Genomic DNA, 20462 nt, shown 5'->3' with positions numbered 1-20462 from the left:
TGAGTGCACCCAGCCCCGTGGTCAGCCTGGAGAACAAGCAGGACTTCAGGTACTGGAGCTACATTTAATTCATTAAGATTTCAGAACACACCCTTAACTCAGGTCTTCTCTTCAAACTCCATCTTTCCTTCTTGACCTTCATTTGGCCTCGTCCCTTACCCTCAAGCTGTGGACTGAGGCCACAGAGCAAGATGGGTCACTAGTGTCCTCCATCCTCTAGCGACTGTGCTTCACATCAGTGGAGCACCAAAGGCAATAACCAAGTAAGAGACACAAGAGTGTATGAAGAAGAAGAGATTCTGATAAGGCTTTCTGTGACAGTGTGGGCCAAGTCGGCTCTATATGGCTGGTATCACCTGAATGATGAGCAGCCTTAGGGGAGAAGATCTCAGAAGGCAGAGCCTGGCTCTCTAGAGGCTCTGTGTCCTCACAGCCCACTCCAAGTCCTCAGTTACAGCTTCGGCCCCCTATCTCTCTCCCTCTGCCTACTCATAGTTTTTGAAGTCTTCTTTCCTCCACATTTCTCTTGAGAGGTGGAGGAGGAAGATGAGCTTCAGGCCAGCTCAGACTCCCCTGGGATCCCAGCAGGATGCCTATCATTAACCTCCCACCTTCTAGGAAGCTCCTAAGATCTTCACATTTGGGGCAGTTTTCATTTCAGCTGTGCTTCAAATTGCTGGCTGGATGCGGCCTGTTGGAAGGTGGCTAAAAGCAAGTAGCAATCCTTCGGGCAGCCTGGCCCTTCTCGACTGTCAGACATCTTCAGGGATATTCTAGGAAACGTTGTTTGTTCTAGAGAAGGGAGGGAAACAATCCAATTGTCCAATAATGCTTGAATGGAAAATAAATGATGCTATACGCGTGTGATGAAATAATAGCAAACAGTCAAAAATCAAAGATCTAGATCTATATGGATTCACGTGGATAAATCTTGAAAACGTAATATTGATTGAAAGAAAATAAGATCAAGAACGTTAGATTGTGATAACAGGTATGTAAGTATTTAAATATTTAAATCAATTCAACATATTGCTTCTATATATATAGAGGCAAGAAAATAAACTTTATCCAAAGAACACATTATTTACATTTAATATGCTCATTTTTCTAGGAGACCCAAAAGAACCCACAGATAAACTAGCAGGAACTAATAAGACGGTTCAACAAGGAACACACATACAAGATCAATAAATTTTAAAAGTCAATCAGGCTCCTCTACACTGGCGATAACAAATTAGAAACTGTAAAAGAAAATAAGAAAAAAAGAAGATCTAAAAATAGTCACAAGAGTCATATAAATTAATTAGAGCTAAGCATACGTAGAAGGAAATATAACTAACAAACTGAGTACGAACAGTTAAACTCCGCCCAACCCAAGGTTAGGAAAAGACTGTTGCTACTTTATGAGAACAGACCCTCTTCTTAAGTAGCAGATCAGTAAGTGAGAGTGAATCAAAGAAACACAGCATTTGAAAAGTCAGCTAGTCCAAGCCTCTTGATCACACATACAGAAGCTGAAGCCCAGATAGGTTGAGTTACTTGGTAAAGGGCCCAATGTCCTGACTCACGGACTAGCATTTTTCACTCATTCGTAAGACACAATCAAATTCAGTACCTTGGAAAGAGATGGGAAAAAAATGAAGATATCAATTATATAGTTCCTCATCTTTAAGTACAGAAATAACCGTGACAAAAATACAAGTATTGAGGGAAAATTGAAGTGCAGAGTTTAAAATGTCAATAATCCACAGGGAAACTGGAGAACATTTAAAATATTCATATTAAATCTCTCTAGAAAAGACATTGAAAGATCTCCAATCAAAATGTGAATTTTATAATAGACATGGTATGATACAATTTATAATAGATATGGTATGAACCTTTCCCTTTCACGGGAAAGGTTCGGCTGGGAAAAAGGAATTGTTCTTGAAAATGGGGCCTGTGCTATTGCAGACACTGTGCTCAAGCTAGGTCCACCGAATGCTCTGATGTCATCACTGAGGTCACAGAATTCCGCTGTGCGCCTGGCAACCTTGCAAACATAACAGCCCTGGTGAGCACTAGGCAGTACTGCTGGTTCACTAAGTGGTACAAGTTTTTCAGCCATTTAGGAGACTTGACTATTTTTATTTGTATTGAATCATTGCAACGGATTGCCCAAGAGCCAAGAAGGGCCAACCTGTAGGGAAGAGGAGGAGTTGGACATCTCTTGAGGCATCTTCTAAGGGAGACTTCTAGTTGGGACGATGGAACGGCGACAAAAGAGGAAACATCTGGAAAATGAAGAGTCCCAGGAAACTGCCGAGAACGGAGGAGGTATGTGGGGGGCAACTTGTCTGGGGCACATGGGTTTCTGCCAAACTGAACCTCCTCTAGGAAGCGGGGGACTGAGAACGTGTCACCTGTGAAGCAGGGAGCGAGAGACCTTGTCTCACTGATGCTGCCGTATCTATCCGGAGGGTCTCTGTGGTGTGAGACGGCACAGAACGGCCAGATGCCCCCTGCGAGATGGGAGGTCAGCTCCGCTGGTCTGAGGACTCTCTCCTGGGGCAGCCGGGCCTGGAGCTTTGTCGGACTCACAGCAGGCTGCATCCTGCTTGCACAGACCTAGAGGTGCAGCTTTTCTCAGTCCCCGATTTCTCTCTTATTCTCTTGGATCTTTCCCTGGGGTCATGAGGTGGGGGATGTGAAGGATGCAAGGATGCTGAGAGAGACCCATGAGTTGCTTGGCCTCTTTTACCAAAGTGGAAAGAGAAGCCCCATGAGTTGAAGGCCCTGTTGAAAAATATCTTGACAAGTGGAATGCACTTCGAAAGAAGGTTGTTTGTCTAGGGATGGTGTCATATTGAAAGCAAGGAGGTTTTATTCCTTCAACAGGAAGAATTTCCCAAAGGAGATCAAGGGAAGGGAAGGGTTTTCCAGAGACTGAGACTGTGTGGGCGGGGGTGAGAAATGGCCTCAGGGTCCTGCAGGGAGCTCTGAGAGCCACAGGCCACGGGGTGCCTGCGTGCATTAAATGTAGGCGAGTAGCTTGCCCTGGGAGAGGGGTGGTCACCCCAGAGCTCCAGCTAGAGGCCTCTGCCCCAGATTAGAGCCCAGAAGCTCCTACCAGGCCCAGGGCCCTGGAGACTGTAGGATGGGCCCTGGGAATGGAGCTCTAGACAGCAGGCAGATTTTCAGGCAGTGGCTGGGACAGGCTGGGGAAGGCAATGACTGCCCCTGACCATTCAGAATATTTTGCTCTATGTTCCAGTGTGTGTGTGGGTGTGTGAGTGTGTGTGGGTGAGTGTGTGCGTGTGTGTGTGTGGTAGTGCAAAGAAGTGCGGGATGAATGGGGGTAGAGTGCTTACAAGATATAAAGTCTGCGTGGTACTGTTCTTGTCACCCTGCCTGGACCTGGCTAACACTCGGTGTACGTAAGAGTGTATACAGAATTCTTGTTAGGGGTGTTTTATGTGACAGTAACTCATACACCCATGTACACTCTGATACAGCAAAAATATCACACACCCCACATATAACTTCCTTATTAAACCACACACAGCACATGGAGGTATATACATGCATCCCTTCTGTACTACGTTCTCATACAACCCACATGTATCACAATCCTCTCCTCCAACACCAAACGCTGGAGATGAGATATGTATATAGACACACACACTATATATATTTGACACACACACACACACTATATATATATGTATCTCCTCAACTCTTGCACAAACACAGCTAACTTCAGCCATCTCTAAAAACCTCTATAAGAACCAGTCACGTGTCATACACACCACACTTTATAACACATTCTTGAGTAACGCAAGACCCGCTTTGTACAAACCACAGTAAACCACAGTCTCACTAACCCATGTCAGGTTTGCCAGAGAAAATATGGCCTATCCAGTTCAATTTGAATTCCAGATAAACAACAAGTAATTTTTCAGTATCAGTATGTCCCATATATTGTATGGGCCATACTTACACTAAAAATAAGTAAGACCAAATACTGCATGGGAATACTTACACTAAAATATTATCCTGGGTTTATCTGAAACTGAAATTTAACTGGGTGCCTTGTATTCTTGTTCGCTAAGTCTGGCAACCCTTATATACTTACCACCAGCTGATGTATTATATATTTATTGTAGTTTTGTTTAGTGTGTGTCTTCCCCTACTAGAATGTGCAGCGTTACCAAAGACTACAACAACGGAAGAGTGCCGGATACACAGGAGTAGCTGCTTACTGAATCTTGGTGAATGAATAAATGAACACACACCATAAATACAAGCCACACCATGTAATGAGGAAAAGTTACATGTCCCAGAATTCCTGACTTGTGAACAGAAACCATGCACACAAAGGCCACAGACACAGATAGACACATCTGCACTGTGCTCCACATGCCAACCCCACACGTACCACAGACTTAACTGATACACATCACTCACTCTTCCCACACACTCACAGTCACCACCGAGGCCTACATTACCAACTAGACAGTGAGAGAATAAGTATTGATTGGAATTAAATCCTGGAGTGTCCACTGGGAACCACACTCTCAACTGTGTGTATTCACTGCACCTGACATGTGTCACACACTCAGTAAATATTGGTGGACAGAGGACTGATGAACCCACCCTGAGCCTTTCATTCCTCCCTCAGGAATCTCGAAGTCACAAGAGGATCCCCCTCGGCTTGGATCCACTGTGGTGGCCCAAGGCTGCAGCCCAGGGGCAGGGGAGGTCTCTTCTGCCTCTAAATACTTCTTCTGTACTTCTACTCCGCGCAAGCTCATCTACGCTGGTAAGGGCGTGGGGCTCCTCAGGTGAGGGGGTGCTTGGCTGTGAGGCAGGAGGCACACAGATCCCAGGGAGGCTGAGAGGAAACCCAGGGTCATCAGAGGTGATGAGGGCTCTGTGGAGGAGCCTGGGCAGGATGGCTGAGCTGTTCTGAGGGCGTGGATGCCAGCTGTGTCTGGGGGTGTGTGTGTGAATACTGCTACTACCATGGTGGGGAAGTCAAGGAGCACGGGCCGGAAAGGTCTGGGCTTGAGGTGGAGGGGAGAGGGACCAGATGAAGCATCTTCAGAGGAAAATGTAGGCTTTGTCTTTGCCTTTGCTTCCAGAGAAGGACAGAGTTCTGCATCATACACCTCCAGCCTGAGAGCAGGAGCATCCAGCTCAGGTCCACGCAGCTCACACGTACACAGGCCCTCCAGGCACAGCCCTTCTCAAGGCACATTAACCCCAAGCACGTGCTCCACAATGCTCTCCTCCTGCACCACAGCCCCATTCCACAAGGAATGCACCACCGATATTCCCAAACTCACACTCCTCGTCGTACACGCATCCAGCCGCATCCCTCACATACCACAGCCCTCACCACCATACTCCACACCCCTGTATACAGACACCGCTCCAGTATCCCCCCACATGCAGATGAAAAGCCCACAAATGACACAAGACACACCACTCCGTCCTACGGCCAACAGACACCAAGCTCACGACATAGCTATGTCGTGCAAATGTCCCTCTCTCGTCTACCACACCTGCTCCCTCAGCTTGCGGCATGGCCCATGCATGTTATTATGATTTTAATTTCCTTTTTCAGGAATCCGGAGATTTCATCGAGACACTGCCCAGCCTAGAGCACCCCTAGCCCAGGTTCAGGAAGAAGGAGAGACCGCTTCCCCATCACACTGTGTCTCCTCCTCACCCTCTTCATCCTGTAAGAACTATCTGCACCCAGACAAAGAGGAAAAGGGCATGAAAATATACTACATGCAGGTACAAGTGAACAAGGGTGTCGCTGTCTCCTGGAAGACAAAGAAACCCTTGGAGTTGCCTGAAAAGCAGCTGAGGATAGAAGAAGTGACCCTTCCTGAGGATGTGTGCGCAGTAGCCACTGACCCCTCTTCTGATGTGTCCACCGAAAGGCTTCTGTCTGACAGTGAGCCCACTGGGGAGGAGAAAGAGGATGAGGAAAGGGCAGAGCCAGGCAGCCCATCAGGGTCACCTGCCGTCGAGGAGAGACCCAGCGCCAAGACAGCGGACTGGATGGTGACCATGGAGACCGGCTTCAGGTGCATGGCCTGCTGCCGGGTCTTCCCCACCTTGGAGATCCTCCAGCAGCACGTGAAGTTCGGCGTCCTGGAGGGCTTCAGCTGCCGTGTCTTTCATCTCACCATGGCCCAGCTGATGGGCAATGTGGAATCCGAGAGCATCCCTGAGGAGGAGGACGAGGAGAAGGAGGAGGAGAACGAGGAGGAGGAGGAGGAGGAGGAAGAGGAGGAGGAGGAGGAGGAGGAGGAAGAGAAGCAAGAAGAAAAGGAGAATGAGGGAGAGCAGCCCACGGGGGAAGGCCCCAGCCCAAAGAGACCCCGCAGGCAGGGTCTTTTCTCTCCTTTGAGTTCCACACAGCAACTGAGATTCATGGGACAGAAGATCCTGGAAGACGGTGTGGCCATCCCTTGGAACAGGTAAGGCTTGAGGCGGGCAGTCTTCTGAGCCTATGTCACGAGGGCCCAGAGGAGTCTAAGGGAAGGGGCCGCACACATGTGCTGGTTGACCTAATGGCTCTGCAGTTACATCAAATGGGACACACTAAGCACTAACAAAGGCATTGAGCTCTGTTGACTTAAACAAGAAGGTGGAGCCTTTTCCTAGGAGTTTTCTCAGGGTCTGCACGATGGACCTCAACTCTTAGAGGACGTGCTGCCAGCAGCTCCTTCTCGGCAGAGAGAGCCAAGAGTGGTCTGAAGAGAGGACAGGGGCCCTTGCAGGACCACAACTTTGAGGTCTGAGAGCCTTGGGCCTGAGCCGAGATCTCACCCTGACCACTGGACCTAGCCTTCTGTGACAGAGGGGAATATGAAAGAGAGTCACGTGGAAATGAGGTCCCCCGAGATATGGAAATGTTCCAGAACCTTCGTTGCGTGGTAGTTGATCTGGAGCCAAGCTCACTGTGGTGTGTGTGGCTCTGAGCATTAAGGCAACGCTGGAGGGTAACCCTGACCAGCAGAGCTTGGAGTGCTTCTTGTCTCTTCCTGTTCTACCTCATTTGTTTTATCCCTTCCAGGGAGAAGAAAGGACCCTCGGGATAGTAGCAGCCAGAATGCCGTGGTCTGAAGGAGGATGAAGGGACCGGCACTCAGTCTAACATCATATGACAATAGAAGCGTCCTATGCAATAAAGGGCATTTTCCAAACCTTTCCTGGAGGTTTTATTTAATTACATTTTTCTATCTATGCATCTATCTGTCATCTACATCTGTATCTTTCAAGGTTTGTGAACAAGCTTTCACATAAGCACTAGAGACGTCCGCCAGCATTTTCCAGAAGAGGCCTGCAAATTGCTGGGGACTCCTTACAAATAGGGAATGGCCACAAACCCTGCCACACAGACTATGCGCGTGGCCCTCCTGACGTACTCCCACTCTCTCTCTGAATTTCCCAACGTCTGAGATGAGGGTGCTGGCTGGAGGCAATGATCACGTGCAGGCTGAATCTTCTCCAGATTCTGATTCTCTTCCTGGGCATATCGTCCTCAAGCACAGTCTCCATGTCCCTGGCCACACTGATCTCTCTCCTTCAGTCCTTCCCTCCCTCCCTCTGTTGCCTCCCAGTGCAGAGAATACTTTTCTGCATTTGAGACGACATTTATTTTTTGTTCACAGAATTCTCACCTGTTCTACTGTGGCCTCCGCTGTGAACATTCCAAAGCTGAGAATTTTCTTTTTTTCTCCCTCATTTCTGCTGAGTCTTTACCTTCCTAATGCAGTGAACTCACAGTGCCTAGCTGACTGGATGGGGAAAAAAATCCAGGGAGCAAAGAGAAATAATAAAAGAATATATCAGTTAATTTTTCATAGTGTTATCCAACTACATATTTTTAAAATATTGGAATAATATTAGGAATCTTCTCTTTATAAAAAACGGAATTATCGGGCTTCCCTGGTGGAGCAGTGGTTAAGAATATGCCTGCGAATGCAGGGGACATGGGTTCGAGCCCTGGTCTGGGAAGATCCCACGTGCCACGGAGTAACTAAGCCCGCGCGCCACAACTACTGAGCCTGCGCTCTAGAGCCCGTGTGCCACATCTCCCGAGCCCACGTGCCACAACTACGGAAGCCTGCGTGCCTAGAGCCCATGCTCCGCAACAAGAGAAGCCACTGCAATGAGAAGCCCGTGCACCACAGCCAAGAGTAGCCCCCACTCACTGCAACTAGAGAACGCCCGCTAGCAGCAACAAAGACCCAATGCAGCCCAAAATAAATTAATTAATTTTAAAAATTTGATTTACTTTCACAGGTACAATGTATAAAAGTACAATAAAAGCCCCCCTTCATAACCCCCCAACTCCACTCTCAAGATGGAAGAGATATGCTGTGATACAATTTAGAGTCGTAGTACTACTACTCCTCCCACCACAGCCGAAATCCTCTGAGCCAGGTGCAGCAGCTTCCTTTCACAATGCTAGGACCCGCCACAAGACACATGATAATCCCTTTGGACATTTCAAGGAGCGGCACCAAGGGAACAGTACCTGGGAAATGCCACTGACAGCTCAGAATATCCAGGGCATTTCTAGAGCCTCGGCACTGCTCTTGCTCTGGGAATGAAGGTCCAAAAAGCACATCGGAGAATGTTCATAGTTGTAAACAAGCTCCACCTTTGAAACACAATCTACATAGAACCACATATACAAGCCTGCACAATGGATGAAGCCAAGGTCTCCTCCATGATTGCCCTTCTGACCACCTTATTGTCTCCTCAACCATAAAAGGTGAACTTGAAACTCAGGACCTTGCCTTGTCACCAGAAACATCCAAGCTTGGATCAGTCTTTCTAAGACCAGATACTTGCTCTCTGAACTATTCGAGACTTGTCACATACACAGAAGTAGAACAGGATTATTTCTATCTACCTGGGGACCTGGAGTCTTTCACATTGCTCCTGTTAAAACTCTCACAACAGCAAAACTTTACCTACAAAGGGTTCAAGCTATGACACTCCCAATTTCCACAAACCTCCTCAGCTCTTGTGAGTCACATGCAGCCAATTCCAGGAATTGGAAACATGTTTGTGAGGATGAAACTGACTTTGGGGCTCCCCTTGGATATGGTCTTCCAGACTTACCAAAAGGCCATTAAGAGGAAGGTTTACCTCACCCCAGGGAAACCCGAGGCAGTACTTGCAGTCAAGGGCTGGCCATGGCTTCTGAGCTACATCCAAAAAGAATTTCATACTGTACCTGGATCTGCTGAAGCAATTTCTGACTGTCTGAGAGCCAGCGTGTACCCCTCCTCAACTGCCTCCATTGTGGATCATCAGTAGGGCTGTCAGATTTAGTAAATAAAAATACAGGATACCCAGTTAAACTTGAACTTCACATGAATAATAAGTCATAATTTTTAGTATAAGTAGATCCTATGTACTATTTGGGGCATACTTATCTTCAAAAGGTACTCGTTGTTTTTCTGACATTCATATTTAACTAAACAGCCTATATTTTATGTGTCAACCCTACTCATCAGAAATGATGGAGGCTCATAGAGATCCAGGAGACGCCTCAGCGCCTCCTCAGCTTTTATTTCTACGTCCTGGATGGCGAGCACGAACCTTCCACTCCCAGTCATTGGCTAGAATGGAGGATATTCTCTGTTTTAGAGCTTTTTCTACTTGTCATTGTTATTATCTTCCTTATTTTAAAGAGATGTTTACTTTTTCCCAAACTTAATAGCTCATCCAAAAGTATTTCAAAGTTCATTAAACAAGGGAAAAAGAACATGGTTCTGAAAAGTGAAGGAAACCGCCTGGTGTTTAGTAAAGAAGTAGTAGGGAGATTGAAAAAGCCAAACTTAATAAGCAAATCTCTCCAAGGGTATTTTCAGAGCTTGATACCCTCCCACACCCTGAAAATATTAGTACATCAAGAATGTAGAACTGCTAACCAAATGCAAGGCTCCCATATGATTCTATCAAACTGAGGATGCTTCTTTACTAAGCAGTGAGCCCACTTGCTGCCCCAGGGACCTTGGCAGTTGCAACGTAGGGCTCTTCCCTTTGGGATGGAAACAGCAAGTTTTCCTGTGGTCTACACGCTGGCCCCAAAAATACTACACTTCCAATACTTGTCAACTTTAAGTATTTTTCTACATATCTCCATTTTTCTGTTACTATTTGGACTACATCTTAGACTTGACATTACATAAATTGCATTCAAGAAGCTATTTTTAAAAGTTGGTAGGAAACCTTAAATCTATAGCTTGCAGTCCCTGGCTTACTTTCATCCAGGTGCATAAGGGTTTTCAAAAGTAGTCAGGTTAGTTACCCCGTATCACAGCCCCACGCTTGTGTCACAGATATAAAAATGGAACATGATATTTAAGGTTTTAGTTGCCAAATCATCAAGCCTCCCAGACAGAGGCAATAGAGCAAAATGATTACAGAGGCATGGATTTTGATTTGCTCCAGTGTCTTGGGCAAGTCACTTGGCCTCTGTATTTATTTGTACTTATCTGCACTTATCTGTCACTTGGGGGTCATAATTGTACCTGGTCCATGGGTACGTTGTACAAATGATCTGTAAAGTAGTTCCAAGAAACCGACACAGAGTAAGCACTCCACAGACATTGGCTATTAGCTATTGGAAATATTTCTCCATGAAACAGATGACTTTATCAGTGGATGACTCGGTGGGAGACAGTGAATCACAGAATCACAGCATGTTGAAAGTGACCTAGTTCACACTCTTATGTGAAAAAAAGAAAAGTGTGCATGGGTAGAAAATGTCTGAAACTTTACATAACAAAGAGTTCATCATGTTAACTTTGAGGATTAGAATAAATCAGGAAAGGAGGAAAGAAAAACTTGAGTGTAATTCAATTTCTATATCATTTGTGTTTCTACACAGAGACTCTGAATACACTGGAAGTGCAATTTTTTTTAATGTGGCGGGATAAAGGTTTTCACGTTTTCCTGATACATCCGTATTATTATTTCTGAATTGCTGGCATTTCTTGCCATCTTCGGATCTACACCCATTTGAGTCAGTGGGCCATTCTGGACGGAGGAGATAATAGAGCAGAAGTGAAGTGAGAGAAAAGGAGAGACAAGATTTTCTCTTTTCTCTTCAAAGAGGAAAGGTCTTTGGAATGAGAACAACTCACAACCAAACTTTGCGGAAAGCATGTGATGGAAAATGAGACAAACATCCTACCCTTGTGATGAGAAGGATTGCCTGGGCTGGATGGAGGGAGGTCACAGGTGGCTGGACAAGGAAACCAACTAGGGAGAAACACACACAAGTGCAGAGCAAACACCCTGAGGCCACTCAGCCTGACTCCATGCAAACATGTGTCCAGCAGCCAGCCCTTCACCTGTGGCTCCCCAGCAAGACAGGTACCTCGGGGGTGCCAACTCATTCTGAGTCCATTATGCCTGACTATTCATAAACCGCTGTCTAACATGTGAGGAATAAACTCTCAATGTTGAGAGTTTATGAGGAAATTGGGGAAGGAGATTGAAAGGTTACTTAAACGGAAAAAAAAGAAGTTCAGGAAGGCAGGATGGTAGAGAGACAAGAAAAAGACGTTAAAAGATAGAAAGGATTTGCCAAAGAAGAGAAAGAAAAAGAAATGATTCCGAATGGGTTAAACTGCAGCTAGGAAGTTAAGGAAGATTATTGATGTGTGAAGACTATGGAATAAAGTGAATAAAATTTATCGGAATGTGCTGACAATATGGTAAGAAGGATGATTATCAAATTATGAATTGGCTGCAATGGCATTCTAGGGGGACACTAGCAAGGGGAAGTAAATGTTCATGAGATGACAGTAGCAGGTGGAAAGTTGTTTCAGGGGAAGATCAGTCTTGCAGAGGGTGTATCAGAGGAGGGCAAGTGTGAGCAAGCAAGGAAATACTAAGTGTATATGGTTCCTTCACTGAGTGCACCCAGCCCCGTGGTCAGCCTTGAGAACAAGCAGGACTTCAGGTACTGGCGCTACATTTCATTCATGAAGACTTGAGAAGACACCCTTAACTCAGGTCTTCTCTTCAAACTCCATCTTTCCTTCTTGACCTTCATTTGGCCTCGTCCCTTACCCTCAAGCTGTGGACTGAGGCCACAGAGCAAGATGGGTCACTAGTGTCCTCCATCCCCTGGCGACTGTGGTTCACATCAGTGGAGTACCAAAGGTAATAACCAAGTAAGAGACACAAGAGTGTATGAAGAAGAAGAGATTCTGATAAGGCTTTCTGTGACAGTGTGGGCCAAGTCGGCTCTATATGGCTGGTATCACCTGAATGATGAGCAGCCTTAGGGGAGAAGTTCTCAGAAGACAGAGCCTGGCTCTCTAGAGGCTCTGCGTGCTCACAGCCCACTCCAAGACCTCAGTTACAGCTTCGGCCCCCAATATCTCTACCTCTGCCTGCTCACAGTTTTGGAAGTCTTCTTTCCTCCATATTTCTCTTGAGAGGTGGAGGAGGAAGATGAGCTTCAGGCCAGCTCAGACTCCCCTGGGATCCCAGCAGGATGCCTATCATTAACCTCCCACCTTCTAGGAAGCTCCTAACATCTCCACATTTGGGAGAGTTTCATTTCAGCTGTGCTTCAAATTGCTGGCTGGAGATGGCCTGCTGGAAGGTGGCTAAAAGCAAGTTGCAATCCTTCGGGCAAACTGGCCCTTCTCGACTGTCAGACATCTTCAGGGATATTCTAGGAAACGTTGTTTGTTCTAGAGAAGGGAGGGAAACAATCCAATTGTCCAATAATGCTTGAATGGAAAATAAATGATGCTATACGCATGTGATGAAATAATATCAAACAGTCAAAAATCAAAGACCTAGATCTATATGGATTCACGTGGATAAATCTTGAAAACATAATATTGATTGAAAGAAAATAAGATCAAGAACGTTAGATTGTGATAACAGGTATGTAAGTATTTAAATATTTAAATCAATTCAACATATTGCTTCTATATATATAGATGCAAGAAAATAAACTTTATCCAAAGAACACATTATTTACATTTAATATGCTCATTTATCTAGGAGACCCAAAAGAACCCACAGATAAACTAGCAGGAACTTATAAGACGGTTCAACAACACACACACATACAAGATCAATAAACTTTAAAAGTCAATCAGGCTCCTCTACACTGGCGATAACAAATTAGGAACTGTAAAAGAAAATAAGAAACAAATAAGATCTAAAAATAGTCACAAGAGCCATATAAATTATCTAGAGCTAAGCATACGTAGAAGGAAATATAACTAACAAACTGAGTACGAACAGTTAAACTCCGCCCAACCCAAGGTTAGGAAAAGACTGTTGTTACTTTATGAGAACAGACCCTCTTCTTAAGTAGCAGGTCAGTAAGTGAGAGGGAATCAAAGAAACACAGCATTTGAAAAGTCAGCTAGTCCAAGCCTCTTGATCGCACATACACAAGCTGAAGCCCAGATAGGTTGAGTTACTTGGTAAAGGGCCCAATGTCCTGACTCAAGGACTAGCATTTTTCTCTCATTCGTAAGACACAATAAAATGCAGTACCTTGGAAAGAGATGGGAAAAAAATGAAGAAATCAATTATATAGTTCCTCATCTTTAAGTACAGAAATAGCCGTGACCAAATTACACGTATTGAGGGAAAATTGAAGTGCAGAGTTTAAAATGTCAACAATCCACAGGGAAACTAGAGACCATTTAAAATATTCATATTAAATCTCTCTAGAAAAGACATTAAAAGATCTCCAATCAAAATGTGAATTTTATAATAGACATGGTATGATACAATTTATAATAGATATGGTATGAACCTTTCCCTTTCACGGGAAAGGTTCGTCTGGGAAAAAGGAATTGTTCTGGAAAATGGGGCCTGTGCTATTGCAGACACTGTGCTCAAGCTAGGTCCACCGAATGCTCTGATGTCATCATTGAGGTCACAGAATTCCGCTGTGCGCCTGGCAACCTTGCAAACATAACAGCCCTGGTGAGCACTAGGCAGTACTGCTGGTTCACTAAGTGGTACAAGTTTTTCAGCCATTTAGGAGACTTGACTATTTTTATTTGTATTGAATCATTGCAACGGATTGCCCAAGAGCCAAGAAGGGCCAACCTGTAGGGAAGAGGAGGAGTTGGACATCTCTTGAGGCATCTTCTAAGGGAGACTTCTAGTTGGTACCATGAAACGGCGACAAAAGAGGAAACATCTGGAAAATGAAGAGTCCCAGGAAACTGCCGAGAACGGAGGAGGTATGTGGGGGGCAACTTGTCTGGGGCACATGGGTTTCTGCCAAACTGAACCTCCTCTAGGAAGCGGGGGACTGAGAACGTGTCACCTGTGAAGCAGGGAGCGAGAGACCTTGTCTCACTGATGATGCCGTATCCATCCGGAGGGTCTCTGTGGTGTGAGACGGCACAGAACGGCCAGATGCCCCCTGCGAGATGGGAGGTCAGCTCCGCTGGTCTGAGGACTCTCTCCTGGGGCAGCCGGGCCTGGAGCTTTGTCGGACTCATAGCAGGCTGCATCCTGCTTGCACAGACCTAGAGGTGCAGCTTTTCTCAGTCCCCGATTTCTCTCTTATTCTCTTGGATCTTTCCCTGGGGTCATGAGGTGGGGGATGTGCAGGATGCAAGGATGCTGAGAGAGACCCATGAGTTGCTTGGCCTCTTTTACCAAAGTGGAAAGAGAAGCCCCATGAGTTGAAGGCCCTGTTGAAAAATATCTTGACAAGTGGAATGCACTTCGAAAGAAGGTTGTTTGTCTAGGGATGGTGTCATATTGAAAGCAAGGAGGTTTTATTCCTTCAACAGGAAGAATTTCCCAAAGGAGATCAAGGGAAGGGAAGGGTTTTCCAGAGATTGAGACCGCGTGGGCAGGGGTGAGAAATGGCCTCAGGGTCCTGCAGGGAGCTCTGAGAGCCACGGGCCACGTGCTGCTGCGTGCATTAAATATAGGCGAGTACCTTGCCCTGGGAGAGGGGTGGTCACCCCAGAGCTCCAGCTAGAGGCCTCTGCCCCAGATTAGAGCCCAGAAGCTCCTACCAGGCCCAGGGCCCTGGAGACTGTAGGATGGGCCCTGGGAATGGAGCTCTAGACAGCAGGCAGATTTTCAGGCAGTGGCTGGGACAGGCTGGGGAAGGCAATGACTGCCCCTGACCATTCAGAATATTTTGCTCTATGTTTCTCTGTGTGTGTGTGTGTGAGTGTGTGTGTGTGGTAGTGCCGAGAAGTGCAGGATGAATGGGGGTAGAGTGCTTACCAGATATAAAGTCTGCGTGGTAAAGTTCTTGTCACCCTGCCTGGACCTGGCTGAAACTCGGTGTACGTAAGAGTGTATACAGAATTCTTGTTAGGGGTGTTTTATGAGACAGTAACTCATACACCCATGTACACTCTGAGACAGCAAAAATATCACACACCCCACATATAACTTCCTTATTAAACCACACACAGCACATGGAGGTATATACATGCATCCCTTCTGTACTACGTTCTCATACAACCGACATGTATCACAATCCTCTCCTCCAACACCAAACGCTGGAGATGAGATATGTATATAGACACACACACTATATATATATATGACACACACACACACACTATATATATATGTGTCTCCTCAACTCTCGCACAAACACAGCTAACTTCAGCCATCTCTAAAAACCTCTATAAGAACCAGTCACGTGTCATACACACCACACTTACAACACATTCTTGAGTAATGCCAGACCCGCTTTGTACAAACCACAGTAAACCACAGTCTCAGTAACCCATGTCAGGTTTGCCAGAGAAAATATGGTCTATCCAGTTCAATTTGAATTCCAGATAAACAACAAGTAATTTTTCAGTATCAGTATGTCCCACATATTGTATGGGCCATACTTACACTAAAAATAAGTAAGACCAAATACTGCATGGGAATACTGACACTAAAAAATTATTCTGGGTTTATCTGAAACTGAAATTTAACTGGGTGCCTTGTATTCTTGTTCGCTAAGTCTGGCAACCCTTATATACTTACCACCAGCTGATGTATTATATATTTATTGTAGTTTTGTTTAGTGTGTGTCTTCCCCTACTAGAATGTGCAGCGTTACCAAAGACTACAACAATGGAAGAGTGCCGGATACACAGGAGTAGCTGCTTACTGAATCTTGGTGAATGAATGAATGAACACACACCATAAATACAAGCCACACCATGTAATGAGGAAAAGTTACATGTCCCAGAATTCCTGACTTGTGAACAGAAACCATGCACACAAAGGCCACAGACACAGATAGACACATCTGCACTGTGCTCCCCATGCCAACCCCACACTTACCACAGACTTAACTGATACACATCACTCACTCTTCCCACACACTCACAGTCACCACCGAGGCCTACATTACCAACTAGACAGTGAGAGAATAAGTATTGATTGGAATTAAATCCTGGAGTGTCCACTGGGAACCACACTCTCAACTGTGTGTATTCACTGCACCTGACACGTGTCACACACTCAGTAAATATTTGTGGACAGAGGACTGATGAACCCACCCTGAGGCTTTCATTCCTCCCTCAGGAATCTCGAAGTCACAAGAGGATCCCCCTCGGCTTGGATCCACTGTGGTGGCCCAAGGCTGCAGCCCAGGGGCAGGGGAGGTCTCCTCTGCCCCTAAATACTTCTTCTGTACTTCTACTCCGCGCAAGCTCATCTATGCTGGTAAGGGCGCGGGGCTCCTCAGGTGAGGGGGTGCTTGGCTGTGAGGCAGGAGGCACACAGATCCCAGGGAGGCTGAGGAAATCCAGGGTCATCAGAGGTGATGAGGGCTCTGTGGAAGAGCCTGGGCAGGATGGCTGAGCTGTTCCGAGGGCGTGGATGCCAGCTGAGTCTGGGGGTGTGTGTGTGTGAATACTGCTACTACCATGGTGGGGAAGTCAAGGAGCAGGGGCCGGAAAGGTCTGGGCTTGAGGTGGAGGGAAGAGGGACCAGATTAAGCATCTTCAGAGGAAAATGTAGGCTTTGTCTTTGCCTTTGCTTCCAGAGAAGGACAGAGTTCTGCATCATACACCTCCAGCATGAGAGCAGGACCATCCAGCTCAGGTCCACACAGCTCACACATACACGGGCCCCCCAGGCACAGCCCTTCTGAGTGCACATCAACCCCAAGCACGTGCTCCACAGTACTCTTCTCCTGCACCACAGCCCCATTCCACAAGGAATGCACCACCGATATTCCCAAACTCACACTCCTCGTCGTACACGCATCCAGCCGCATCCCTCACATACCACAGCCCTCAACACCATACTCCACACCCCTGTATACAGACACCGCTCCAGTATACCCCCCCCACGCACATGAAAAGCCCACAGATGACACCAGATACACCACTCCGTCCTACGGCCAACAGACACCAAGCTCACGACATAGCTATGTCGTGCAAATGTCCCTCTCTCGTCTACCACACCTGCTCCCTCAGCTTCCGGCATGGCCCATGCATGTTATTATGTTTTTAATTTCCTTTTTCAGGAACCCGGAGATTTCATCGAGACACTGCCCAGCCTAGAGCACCCCTAGCCCAGGATCAGGAAGAAGGAGAGACCGCTCCCCGATCACACTGTGTCTCCTCCTCACCCTCTTCACCCTGTAAGAACGATCTGCACCCAGACAAAGAGGAAAGGGGCATGAAAATATACTACATGCAGGTACAAGTGAACAAGGGTGTCGCTGTCTCCTGGAAGACTAAGAAACCCTTGGAGTTGCCTGAAAAGCAGCTGAGGATAGAAGAAGTGACCCTTCCTGAGGATGTGTGCGCAGTAGCCACTGACCCCTCTTCTGATGTGTCCACCGAAAGGCTTCTGTCTGACAGTGAGCCCACTGGGGAGGAGAAAGAGGATGAGGAAAGGGCAGAGCCAGGCAGCCCATCAGGGCCACCTGCCGTCGAGGAGAGACCCAGCGCCAAGACAGCGGACTGGATGGTGACCATGGAGACCGGCTTCAGGTGCATGGCCTGCTGCCGGGTCTTCCCCACCTTGGAGATCCTCCAACAGCACGTGAAGTTCGGCGTCCTGGAGGGCTTCAGCTGCCGTGTCTTTCATCTCACCATGGCCCAGCTGATGGGCAATGTGGAATCCGAGAGCACCCCTGAGGAGGAGGACGTGGAGGAGGAGAACGAGGAGGAGGAGGAGGAGGAGGAGGAGGAAGAGAAGCAAGAAGAAAAGGAGAATGAGGGAGCGCAGCCCACGGGGGAAGGCCCCAGCCCAAAGAGACCCCGCAGGCAGGGTCTTTTCTCTCCTTTGAGTTCCACACAGCAACTGAGATTCATGGGACAGAAGATCCTGGAAGATGGTGTGGCCGTCCCTTGGAAGAGGTAAGGCTTGATGCTGGCAGTCTTCTGAGCCTATGTCACGAGGGCCCAGAGGAGTCTAAGGGAAGGGGCCGCACACATGTGCTGGTTGACCTAATGGCTCTGCAGTTGCATCAAATGGGACACACCCAGCACTAACAAAGGCATTGACCTCTGTTGACTTAAACAAGAAGGTGGAGCCTTTTCCTAGGAGTTTTCTCAGGGTCTGCACGATGGACCTCAACTCTTAGAGGACGTACTGCCAGAAGCTCCTTCTCGGCAGAGAGAGCCAAGAGTGGTCTGAAGAGAGGACAGGGGCCCTTGCAGGACCACAACTTTGAGGTCTGAGAGCCTTGGGCCTGAGCCGAGATCTCACCCTGACCACTGGACCTAGCCTTCTGTGACAAAGGGGAATATGAAAGAGAGTCACGTGGAAATGAGGTCCCCCGAGATATGGAAATGTTCCAGAACCTTCGTTGCGTGGTAGTTGATCTGGAGCCAAGCTCACTGTGGTGTGTGTGGCTCTGAGCATTAAGGCAACGCTGGAGGGTAACCCTGACCAGCAGAGCTTGGAGTGCTTCTTGTCTCTTCCTGTTCTACCTCATTTGTTTTATCCCTTCCAGGGAGAAGAAAGGACCCTCGGGATAGTAGCAGCCAGAATGCCGTGGTCTGAAGGAGGATGAAGGGACCGGCACTCAGTCTAACATCATATGACAATAGAAGCGTCCTATGCAATAAAGGGCATTTTCCAAACCTTTCCTGGAGGTTTTATTTAATTACATTTTTCTATCTATGCATCTATCTGTCATCTACATCTGTATCTTTCAAGGTTTGTGAACAAGCTTTCACATAAGCACTAGAGACGTCCGCCAGCATTTTCCAGAAGAGGCCTGCAAATTGCTGGGGACTCCTCACAAATAGGGAATGGCCACAACCCCTGCCACACAGACTATGCGCGTGGCCCTCCTGACGTACTCCCACTCTCTCTCTGAATTTCCCCACGTCTGAGATGAGGGTGCTGGCTGGAGGCAATGATCACGTGCAGGCTGAATCTTCTCCAGATTCTGATTCTCTTCCTGGGCATATCGTCCTCAAGCACAGTCTCCAGGTCCCTGGCCACACTGATCTCTCTCCTTCAGTCCTTCCCTCCCTCCCTCTGTTGCCTCCCAGTGCAGAGAATACTTTTCTGCATTTGAGACGACATTTATTTTTTGTTCACAGAATTCTCACCTGTTCTACTGTGGCCTCCGCTGTGAACATTCCAAAGCTGAGAATTTTCTTTTTTTCTCCCTCATTTCTGCTGAGTCTTTACCTTCCTAATGCAGTGAACTCACAGTGCCTAGCTGACTGGATGGGGAGAAAAACCCAGGGAGCAAAGAGAAATAATAAAAGAATATATCAGTTAATTTTTCATAGTGCTATCCAACTACATATTTTTAAAATTTTGGAATAATATTAGGAATCTTCTCTTTATAAAAAACTGAATTATCGGGCTTCCCTGGTGGAGCAGTGGTTAAGAATATGCCTGCGAATGCAGGGGACATGGGTTCGAGCCCTGGTCTGGGAAGATCCCACGGGCCACGGAGTAACTAAGCCCGCGCGCCACAACTACTGAGCCTGCGTTCTAGAGCCCGTGTGCCACATCTACCGAGCCCACGTGCCACAACTACGGAAGCCTGCGTGCCTAGAGCCCATGCTCCGCAACAAGAGAAGCCCGTGCACCACAGCCAAGAGTAGCCCCCGCTCACTGCAACTAGAGAACGCCCGCTAGCAGCAACAAAGACCCAATGCAGCCCAAAATAAATTAATTAATTTTAAAAAATTGAATTAGTTTCAAGGGTACAATGTATAAAAGTACAATAAAAGCCCCCCTTCATAACCCCCCAACCCCACTCTCAAGATGGAAGAGATATGCTGTGATACAATTTAGAGTCGTAGTACTACTACTCCTCCCACCACAGCCGAAATCCTCTGAGCCAGGGGCAGCAGCTTCCTTTCACAATGCTAGGACCCGCCACAAGACACATGATAATCCCTTTGGACATTTCAAGGAGCGACACCAAGGGAACAGTACCTGGGAAATGCCACTGACAGCTCAGAATATCCAGGGCATTTCTA

General features: G+C 47.0%; 2 protein-coding genes across 2 annotated transcripts; both read left to right on the top strand.

Moving 5' to 3' along the window:
• Window positions 1-2246: 2246 nt before the first annotated feature.
• On the top strand, window positions 2247-14127 carry LOC307064147 (protein FAM170A-like; the record flags this gene model as incomplete). The annotated part of the gene is made up of 4 exons (XM_079720635.1): window positions 2247-2316; window positions 4661-4801; window positions 5609-6476; window positions 13896-14127. 4 exons carry the CDS (start codon window positions 2247-2249, stop codon window positions 14125-14127), a joined length of 1311 nt encoding a protein of 436 aa, XP_079576761.1.
• A 61-nt stretch (window positions 14128-14188) lies between these two features.
• Window positions 14189-18372, top strand: LOC307064145 (protein FAM170A-like; the record flags this gene model as incomplete). The annotated part of the gene is made up of 3 exons (XM_079720633.1): window positions 14189-14258; window positions 16579-16719; window positions 17528-18372. 3 exons carry the CDS (start codon window positions 14189-14191, stop codon window positions 18370-18372), a joined length of 1056 nt encoding a protein of 351 aa, XP_079576759.1.
• Between the last annotated feature and the right edge of the window lie 2090 nt (window positions 18373-20462).

This window comes from Hyperoodon ampullatus (genome assembly GCF_949752795.1).
Source record: "Hyperoodon ampullatus genome assembly, chromosome: 15".
Classification (NCBI taxonomy): Eukaryota; Metazoa; Chordata; class Mammalia; order Artiodactyla; family Ziphiidae; genus Hyperoodon; species Hyperoodon ampullatus.
Note: the sequence above shows the minus strand (reverse complement) of the source record. Positions and strands in the feature narration are given on the sequence as shown.